The sequence below is a fragment of the Elaeis guineensis genome, chromosome 1 (assembly GCF_000442705.2).
Source record: "Elaeis guineensis isolate ETL-2024a chromosome 1, EG11, whole genome shotgun sequence".
Classification (NCBI taxonomy): Eukaryota; Viridiplantae; Streptophyta; class Magnoliopsida; order Arecales; family Arecaceae; genus Elaeis; species Elaeis guineensis.
Genome location: NC_025993.2, coordinates 173,911,366 through 173,922,307, shown reverse-complemented (window position 1 = coordinate 173,922,307; position 10,942 = coordinate 173,911,366). Strand labels below are relative to the sequence as shown.

At 39.7% G+C, this 10,942-nt stretch overlaps 1 protein-coding gene across 1 annotated transcript; it reads left to right on the top strand.

Annotated features, from left to right (window-relative positions):
* Positions 1–127: 127 nt before the first annotated feature.
* Positions 128–10,744, top strand: LOC105039659 (COP9 signalosome complex subunit 5). The gene is made up of 6 exons (XM_010915878.4): positions 128–583; positions 1,613–1,894; positions 2,006–2,153; positions 2,297–2,379; positions 10,197–10,277; positions 10,358–10,744. The coding sequence occupies exons 1-6, from the start codon at positions 194–196 to the stop codon at positions 10,454–10,456; spliced, it is 1,083 nt and encodes a 360-aa protein (XP_010914180.1). The 5' UTR covers positions 128–193; the 3' UTR covers positions 10,457–10,744.
* The last annotated feature ends 198 nt before the right edge of the window (positions 10,745–10,942 follow it).

The window sequence follows — 10,942 nt, the reverse complement described above, 5'->3', positions numbered from 1 at the left end:
ACATTGTCCGACTCCTATTGAAGAACAAACCGAACAAGCCGCAAAATCCTTTTTTAAGTTCCCCTCGAGCCCCTGACGTGCCATCAAATTTACCTCTTCCGCCCCGAGGATTTATAAGTCATAACGTTCCATCTCCCTCTAGCTCGGACTCGAAGGACAAAGGCAAGGTAAACCCTTCGCTGGACGGACCGCCATGGATTCGATGTCGGCGGCGATAGCGCGGCAGACGTGGGAGCTGGAGAATAACATCGTGGCGATGGAGGCGGGGGCGGCGGACGCGGACGCGATCTACTACTACGACGAGGCGGTGCAGGCCAAGTTCCAGCAGGAGAAGCCGTGGGCGCACGACCCCAACTTCTTCCGGCGGGTGAAGATCTCGGCGCTGGCCCTTCTTAAGATGGTGGTCCACGCCCGCTCCGGCGGCACCATCGAGGTCATGGGCCTCATGCAGGGGAAGACCGACGGCGACACTATCGTTGTCATGGACGCCTTCGCCCTCCCCGTGGAGGGCACTGAGACCCGCGTTAACGCCCAGGCCGACGCCTACGAGTACATGGTTGACTACTCCCAGACCAACAAGCAGGTAAAACTCCTTCCCCTTCCCCTGCCCCTGTCCCCACCCTCTCTCCATCCCCTAACCCTAATCACTTGTTTCCTTTAATATACCGTCAAAACAACGAGGTTATTTGCCGGTTTCTCCTCCGACTAATTCTTCCATAAACCCCAACCCTTGCCCTTGTTCTTCTTATGTCGTTCTATCGATCTCCGTTACAGGAAAAGGAAGATACTTTTCATTTTCGCAAACCCTAGCCCCTACCTTGGGCGTATTCCTTCTTGTTTTCTGGTTATTCAAGATTAGTTCCATAAACCTAATTATATCCCTAGCTCTTGTTCTTCTTATGTCCTGCAATCTATCGCAGTTACCCCAAGAAAGTCATGCACCTTTTCATCCATGTTTAGTTTCGTAAACCCTAATCCTAAACTAACCCTAGGCATGCTTCTTTTTATTATCCAAATGTAGTTCCGATATCTGCAATAAAGTTTTTCAGTTGTTGGACCAGCATTGGAGTTATCTCCAATGCTAGCCCTTGAACAAATTTGATGCTGTTGCTCTCAGTCTCGATTGATTGCTCCCAGATAACAAGCAACTTAATGCTAACTGTTGTCTTTGCAATGTTGTCTTTACAAAGGGACATGCCTGTGCTTGCACAACATGCAAAATCTAACCCTAGTTGCTCTCTCTCTCTCTCCCTGTCAGTTTTGTATCTTGGATGCCAGTAAGTAAATCACTGAGAGACAGTTAATCTACCCTAGTGCTAACATTAACACAGTTCCAGTGTTGCTGCTTTTGACTGCACACATATATAGTGAAAATTCTGAGATCTTATATACCAGATATGATCTAGCTGTACTCTCGTTTCAATGTGTTGTTATTTTTGGGTACGCAAACTAATTCTAAGGAACTTGATATTTGTGTTTTTGATTTTTATGTATCAAAACAATAAGCATATGTCTAATTGTTTTGTTTCTTTTGAGTGTATGGTCGGCTGCTCCCTTGCCAAAGATGATTTAGTTTCAAGTTGGTAATTCAAAATTTTTTACGTATAAATAGGCTGGACGATTGGAGAATGTAGTTGGGTGGTACCATTCACACCCGGGATATGGGTGTTGGCTGTCGGGTATCGATGTGTCTACTCAGATGCTTAATCAACAGTTTCAAGAACCATTCCTGGCTGTTGTGATTGATCCCACTAGGACTGTTTCAGCTGGGAAGGTGGAGATTGGTGCATTCAGGACATACCCGCAGGGGTACAAACCACTTGATGAACCTGTATCAGAATACCAGACCATCCCACTTAACAAGATTGAAGATTTTGGGGTCCACTGCAAACAGGTGTGCATGGATAATATCAGACGGCCAACCTCAAACACCCCCCCAAACCCCCTTCTGCTATTTTGGCATATAGACATCTTCATCTTTTTGATTGTCTATTGTTGCTTGTAGTATTATGCATTGGATATAACCTATTTCAAGTCTTCTTTGGACTGCCACCTGTTGGATCTGCTATGGAATAAATACTGGGTGAACACGCTATCTTCATCCCCACTCCTAGGCAACCGAGACTACATTGCAGGACAAATTTCTGATTTGGGTGAGTTTTACTTTTTGCTCTTAGACTTATGTAGTGCATGGGATGCAAGTTGCAATAGTCAGATTGGAAAAGCTGTATGGTCAGAGGCTCACATGTGTTGGATTACGATTCAGTTGACATATATCTGCAATCTTTTGATGCAGCGGAAAAACTGGAGCATGCTGAGAATCAGTTGGCTCATACACGATGGGGTTCTTTTCTTTTGCCCTCGCAAAGAAAAAAGGAGGTCAGTTTACATTGTGCTTACAATGGATCCTGGTTCAGTTCTTGATGACTGGCTTTGGTTCATATTTGTTTATCTTGGCCCAGTTTTTTCATTTTTTTTTTTCCTCTGAAGTTTTGATGACATGAATGGATATTTGACAAAACTGTTAAGCAATATTTATCACTCATTATAAGCATGTGGTATTTTCTAATCTAACCCATTATTTACCTAATATTTCAATTTCTCTGAATCTGATGACTAATGCCTTTCCACCTGCCTGTAAAGCAAAGTTTGGTGAATCCTTCCACATAGTCACTTTACCTTTCTATTTTACTACGGACGCATCTAAGTATGTTACAGATGTATTGTCTTTTGGTTTTTGTTCCACTGATATAAAATAGAATAAAGTTATGTGACAATGTTAATTTTGCAACTAACAAAATGTGATTGATGAGACATAGGGGAGAAGTTTTACTAGTAGGGACGGTAAAATTTCTTTTAGGATTTAGAGTCCAGGGGATTTTCTTTGAGGGTTCACCATATAGTTGGGAGGAATATAACTTCGCTGAATGTATTTATTGGGTGCTCCATTCTTGCCGTACGCAAGTTAGGCATCTTAACTTTGTTATTGCTGACTGGCACACCTAGACGCTCTGAGTACTTAATGATGGTTCTTTATTCATTGTAGGGCTAGCTACACATTAAACTTAATTGTCACTGAAATAATTTACCTTCCCAAATAGGTTACATGCATGTCGTTTTTTGCTTTTGTATTTCTAATTTTTTTTTTTGGGGGGTTATGTGCTACTTTTTGTACATAAATGCCCTAAGATAAGCTTCCAAGGTAAAAATGTATATGTCTTGGGTGGCTTGTTACTTGGAAATTCATTTTTCTGTAATTGCAGGGTACCAACACTTGGGTCAACACAACATACCAAAATACTCCATGAATATCTAAATATGGATCTTCGGCTTACATTAGCTAGAAGTGTCAGTCTTGGCATGGCTATTTGGATAGTTCTATGAAAGAACATAACTTTTTTTTGCATACATATCCTCACAAATGTTAGAATTTATATGAATACTCTCTTAAAATTGATATTTGCATGTACTATGCTCCTTTTTTTTTTTTTGTTTTACATATGTACCCATGTCATCTAACATGGTTAAGAAATTAGCAGTTTAAATTTAAAATAACTACAATATCTTTAATGAGTAGACATGCAAAAAAAATATTTATAAGAGTATACATGTAAATAGCAACTTTGCGAAGGTATTCATGCAAGTTAACATATTTAGGAGGATATACATGCAAAAAACATAATTCTATTTTTATTTATTTCAACTTATTTGAACACTTAGACTAGTCTAGTGTTGCTAATCAATTTTTTTTTACAAAAATATTACTCAAGAAAAAGATCGATTCGATGATTAGATAATGAAAAAAGTTTTGTTATTAGGAAGAGGGAAAGTTTAATTGGTTGGATAATTTTCCCACGAGACCTGTTAACCTACTACCCGCTTTTGAAGTAAAAAGATAATTTTATAATTTTAATTAATTATTAATTTAAATAAATATGATTTTGGTTAATGACATTAGCTGAACTGCTATGTCAAGGGTATTTATGCAAAAACAATATTTTGTGAGGATATGCATGCAAATATCAATTTTGGAAGGGTGTTCACACAAATCCTATATTTAAGAGGATATTCACATAAAAAATCTAAGGATTGTTTTTGCATGTATACCCTCATAAATGTTTCTATTTGCATGTGTACCCATTAAGGGTATTTCTGTCATTTCAATTTTAAATCACTAATTTCTTAACGGCATTAGATGGCATGGGTGCATGTACAAAAGAAAAGGAAATAGAAGAGTATACATGCAAAACAAGATTTTATGAGAGTATATATACAAATATCAATTTTTGAAGGGTATTCATGCAAATTCTAATGTTTAGGAGGGTACATATGCAAAAAAACCCAAGAAAATATTTCACTCAAAGATGCTTAGATATCAACCATTTTTACTATTAGAAACATTAGTCTAGAACCTAGATGACCCAATAATGTATCATACCACTTCTTTTCATGAGTTTTTCTTTTAAGGAAAAAAAATGCTATCAGCCAGTCAATTTTTATCATTATCTCATTTGTCATATTTTATATTTTTTAAAAAAATTTAGTTGCTTTATCCACAAGAACCCCTGCCTCATGCTAAGCATCTTATAGTTTTTTCTCTTTTTGTTTTGATGGGTGGGTGGATTGACATGGTGGAGAAGGAACAGAGAGAATAACAAGGGTTGATTCTTTGTGCAAGACTTCAGTCTGTTAGGATCCTTAGAAGCTGAAATGATTTGTACCCAAAAAAAAAAAGCTGAAATGGTAATAGGTACAGTGTGAGAGGGTTGCAGATGCATTACAATTATATATATCAAGTGGAAAAGGGTTTTTTTTGGTAAAAGATGCAGGATCAGATACATATTCAATTGAAACAATTATCAGTCCTTGCTTTTATAGTTTGATCCATCTTTGCTAAGGATTTTTTGTCGGTTGTCCATTTGTGTATGCCAAAAAGACACATCACCACCAACGTTGTCACACTTGCAAACTTGGCACATTTATTAGCTCAAGTGACATATTATGTTATTTCACATTACGAACAATTCTGTTATTTTTGAAAAGTTGGATTCTCAACCGCTGCTCCCCTCCTCGAAATTGATATGTAAGGTGGAAACTAGAGGATGAGCCTTGGTGCAATGGCAAGATTGTTCCAATGTGACCTGAGTGTTTCAGGTTTGAAACATGGAAACAGCTTCTCGAGACGTGGGTTTAAGGCTGCCTACATCCAACCCTCAGACCCCACATTGGTGGGAGCCTGGTTCACTAGTCCACTCTTTTTTAAGGTGGAAAGTAGATTGACATGATATACAATGCAAAGTGGAGGCATAATCAGTAGCATTTTCTCTTCTAACCGAAAATCGAAGCTTTTCTTAACCTGATCCCACTGTTGATCGGCTCTATAGTGTACCAAAACAATGACATGACGCTGAAAGGAACTTTTATACATGCACTACATTTTCCTGTGCCTTTTGTTATTGTGATCATTGCTATAAGTTTTCCCTGGGAGGTTGGAAAGAGTCCACAAGCCTTCTAATTAGGAAGTAACAAGAAAGGTTGTGAAGGCTTCAGAATTTTGGCAAAGAACTTATGCTTTCAAGGAAAATAGATATTGTTAGGCACTGGACCTTTGATGTAATAGAGAAAAGTGTTCATAACTGCATGGATGGGCTGGTTGTCATTCTAAGTAGTTGATTAAAATGAGAAGTGTCGTGTTTGATGTAGTATTATTGTGAGCCATATGATAATTATTATTGGTATGTTTGTGGTCTAATACTGATGGTGTGTGCTGGTTACTGTGATATCCAACATGTGTAGCGTATTGTTTTTTTCTTGTACATGTAGCTCTTTATAGTTGTTCATTTTTGTCCAGTGATTTGTTATATGAATATAAAACTATAAAAGCATCATCTCCAGATGTATAGGCCTTCATTTGTCGAGGTTCATGTGGACTTCTAAGTCTGGATTAGATTCTGTTATTCTTTCATGCATTCACATCAGAACTGTGATGTAATCTAATACTTAACTGTGATAGAATCCTGTGAAGCAAATATATTTAAATAGTACAAGCAGTTGCTAGTGACTGTTAATTTTTGCCTGAGTTTTTTTTTTTTTCTTAAGAGGTGCTACATATTAGGGTGCACTGTAGCTCCACAATACCACACTTTGTCTTGAACAGCAGACATCTTTGGTCCTCTGTTGTCTGCACCAGCAAGTTATGCTCTGCTGCCTATCCATGGCCAGGTGAAATCATGCTGCAAATGAGATTGAAAGAAAGTAAAACAGCATCCCATCATAATGCGAATACTGGCAAAGAGCTATAGAGCTATTAACCAAAATTAGCAGATCTACACATGCATGTGTTAGATTCACCTGGAACCACCTAGAGGCATGCAGAACATTAAATTAGATATCTGCACAGAAACTAGTGGTCAGCAGTAAATAGTCATGCCATTGACAAACAAAATATTCAGCCAACCAATAATGATGAATTCGTCAATCCTCCAGATGCAGGGTATGTATTTCATGGAAATTTTGAACATAGTATATTGGTCATTTGTCATAGTGTTAAATATTGTTAATTATCTCCGTTGCTTCTCTAATGGATAACTCATCCATCTTCATTCCTGCTAAGTCTAAACCAATTTCACTCACTTTGGCAAATGAAATTTTGTTTTCATGTTATCCAATATTTTTTCCTTTGCTCTCCAAAGGTAATGAAGGAAATCTATCTTCTCCTTTTAGCCAACTTATGACATTGCAAATCGACTTTCTCTTGCTTTCCCAATCCTTGAAAAGCAAAAACTTCTACGCACTCTTGGGAGAAGTGATTTTGGCACTCAAAATTGTAAGGCTGAAATTTACTTAATATCCTAATAAGTGTTTGGAATTTGTAAGGAAGCATATTTGTGATTTTGGCACTCAGAATTTAGAGAGAGAGAGAGGGAGGGAGGGGGGGGTGTTGCATAGATTTTTGGCTATTCTAGAGCTTAAATCTGTTGGATGCAAGGGACATGAGTGTCAAGTTTGCAGGTGTATGTGAAGTTGCTGACATGGCAAATTCGAGAAATTAGATGCAAGGGCATGGATAATATTTTGTTATGTGTTTGAATTTATTTAGACTTAAAATATTTGGGTTATAATAATTTTATAGTTTTGGACTGTTAACTTTTGCACTATGACTTCATTTAGGCCCCTTACATATTTTCAATTACCCAATATAGCAGGCCCCAAACATGAGAGAAGATAAGGGGTGTCTTTAACCCACTACAAGATGTGGGATGCCTTGAGACGAGTAAATTGTCCCTCCCTCCTTCCCTCCCTCTCTCTCTCTCTCTCTGTGACCACCCCCCCCCCCACCCACACACTCTCACCCACACACGCGTGCGTGCTGAAAAAGAATCTTTGTTTCTTAGTAGGAGCACCAAAAGGGCATCTAGGGTTTGGGTCCCAATGACTTCTCTCTTCCATCCCTCTCTTTTCTTGCTCTCTTCTCTCCCTGATCTCTCTTTCTTTCTGTCTTTGTTTTGACAATGTTTGATTACCAATTCCTAAAGCCTCACAAAATCCTCACTCCACCATAGGGGAGAAATCAGTCTCACCTGGTGGATGAGTTTTTCCCCTCCAATCCAAGAAAGGGATCCAGACTTCAAAGATCAGATGGAAATGGGTCTCACTGACATCTCTCTCTCTCTCTCACACACGCACCCCCCTTTCCTTTTACTAATCATTCGTAGGCTGGGAGCAGAGCATGGCGCCGTGTCTTCAGTGTGAGCCACTTGTGTCATGACTGTCATGTCTGCTTGGGACACTGATAATTTGTTGTGTTTGATATATGAAACTCTAAAATTTTTGTGAATCATGAATATTGACTTTATTAATTCTAAACATGACTATTTACATGCATAGATGCTTTTCTATAGTTTACATACATGCCATGGTTTTCGAAGTCGGAAATCTTGCAATCTTTGTGCATGGCCAATATAAGATGAACCTAGATCTCATTTTATCTCAGCCAATATGGAAAGCTGGAAAGACTTGGTAAGATTCTAGATATTGTGAGGTCTTGGCTGACATATATAATCCAAGATATTGAAAATTTGTTGTTATAATGAAAAACATAGATTAACAATTGTTTAACACATTAATTTTAGTATTTAATGCAAGATTTTCGAAGTCGGAATCGGAATCCATACTGGCCAGCTGGCGGTACGAGTCGGTACAGGTCTGTATCGGATTGGACCAGCCTGAACCGACGTGGTAGAGAAGGGGAGAGGGAGAAGAAAGAGAGGAAGAGAGAGGGAGGGAGGAGAGGAAGAGAGGGAGAGGGACAGGGAGAGAGGGGGGGAAGAAGGAGAGTCAGAGGCCGTCGGAGCTCTTTTCGAGCTTGATAAGGCCGGAGGGAGAGAAGAAGAGAGGCGAATTCACTGGATCTTTGGAGGTCTCCGGACGGATGGTGACGTCGCTGTCAGCTCTCCGATGGTTGGCGAGCCAGCTCCGAGGGAGCGAAGGGCGGCCAAAGGCCGGAGGAAGCCGGATTCGAAGCAGGGGTTCGCACCTGATTTGATTTTTTTTTTTTGGTTATAACAGGCAAAGTCGGCAATTGCGTTGCTGACTTCATCTTTTTTTTTAAAAAAAAAATTCGGCTGAAATTGATAAATCATTTGCCGACTTCAACCGAATTTTTTTAAAAGAAAAAATAAGGCGAAGTCGGCAACCAAAAAGTTGCTGACTTCGTCCATTAAGAACCAAAAAAAAAAAACAAGAGTTGCCGACTTTGCCCATTAAGAACCAAAAAAAATACGGAACAGGGATGAACCCCTATTCCGCACGGGAGGAGGGTGGAGGCTGTCCTCGGCCGCCCTCGACGCTCACTTGCCGGCCATCGAAGAAGTCACATCGGCATCGACGTCCTTTTGATGATCTGATAACCCCAATCTCTCGATCTCCCGCTCTCTCTTTCCCTCCCTCTACCATTACCGAGCTCGACAGAGGCCCTCGCTTGCTCTCCCTCTCCTCCCCCCCTTCTCTCTCTTCCTTTATGTCTTCTCCCTCCCTCTAAGGTTCTGTCGTGCCATCTTGTACGCCAGAACTAGACCGGTTTCCCACTGGTACGGTTTGGCACGGCTAGAACCATCCGATTCGAGACGGTTCAGAAAACCCTGATTTAACAATTAAATACAAAACCTAGTTTAGATTGGAAAAGAAAGATCAAAAAATCTCAGCCAACATGTTGGTATAGATTTATGTTGGCTTAGTAATGATGAGCTTAGATTTTATTATATCTCATTTATGAGTGCTAAATGTTGACACAAACAAGTTCTTGGATGAGATGTTAGCAGAGATGGGGAGCCTTGATATGTACATGCATATGTTATTTCAGTAGGCAACCACCAAAACAATTTACTTGGGTCTCATATAATAAAATATGCATTAAAATGATCTGTTCTTTTTCTTGACTTGCTTATTTATCCCCTTATTTTTAACTATTTGTTGTTTTTTTGGCTGTATAGGCCAAAACTAGGCTGAAATTTTTGACATTGTTGAAACCATAACTTGTTTGGTCCATCCAAAACTGGAAGAAGAAACAACTTTTCAAAACTTCATGCCGTCTGCGTCCGATAAGGACATATAGTATCTAAATCCTATTATGTTAGAAGATTCAATTACTGAATCATAATCCTAATATTTGAACCTGCCAGCTTCATGGCCCAGTCCTGCTTGTGTTTTTGTGCCCTCCAAAGCTGGCAACAAACATTATGGTTAAAGGTACAAGGTTTTGGCCTGATCAAATTTCTAAGAATACAATTTAGTTTGCATCTTTCATTTTGATCAGATTTGGATTCTAATTTTTAGATTGAACTTAGATCAGAGCAAATCAGAGCACAGATCACTCAATGACCCACAAGGGCAAGGACCTTGTACTGTGCTCGCCACTAAATTGGCCACCCTACTTAGATTTAAATTGATACTGCATAATCCTGTAGCCAACATTTTTGGTGTAGCGTTGAGTTAGAAGTACCAAGGATTACCCTACCAGGGAATAAGGTTGCAAAGAACTTCTAGGCTGTTACGATGTATGAGCACTTATACTTTTTTATGTGGGCCTTTTTCTTTAAAATGTCTAGACTTACTGTGGCCTCATTTATCCTTTCTCTTAGTGATAGGTATTTCCTAATCTGAATATATGTTTGCTTTTTTTTTTTTTCCACCGGCAGAATGAGGAATCCCAGCTGGCAAAGACAACTCGTGATAGCTCAAAAATTACTGTTGAGCAGGTGCATGGTCTTATGTCACAGGTGCGTGGACTATTCTTGCTGGAATCAATTTAGTGTCAGATTTTCCCTCTCTAATCTGTGTTTTATTTCATCTGCTGTAGGTTATTAAGGACATCCTCTTTAACACTGTCCGTCACTCTAGCAGTACATGCCCAAGCCTTTCAGACTCTTCTGGCCCCGAACCTATGGTGGAAGCATGAAGGTGCCCGCAACTGCACAGGAGTTTCCAATTTTTGACACATTCATGTCGCCTTTGAGAAATGTGGCATTCAGGCCAAGCCCATGATTTGTTAAGACTTGCCCTCCAAGTAAGCTGCTTCTGCTTGGTTTGATCTGTCAGTCTGACATACCCCACCAATTTCCTAGTGTTGAAGAATTTGGATCTGTAATTATCAGCTCAAATTTAAATTTGGATTGTTGAGATTTATCATTAGTAATTCAAGGAGGTGCTTATGCCTGGGATGACGTTTCTTCCGGGTCTTGAGAAATGCTTTTGCTTTGGTCACTTGATCTCATATTTCAATCTGATTCTTGAGGAAGGCTTTCAGTTCTATGTCGTGGTTCACCGTACAACGGAACGTGGACATAATGGGGGGGGGGGGGGGGGGGATGGGGGAATATCACCTGTCACAGGCCAGGATGGTTGGATGTAAATTCCTTCGTCTTGTGATGCTTTGCAGAGACCT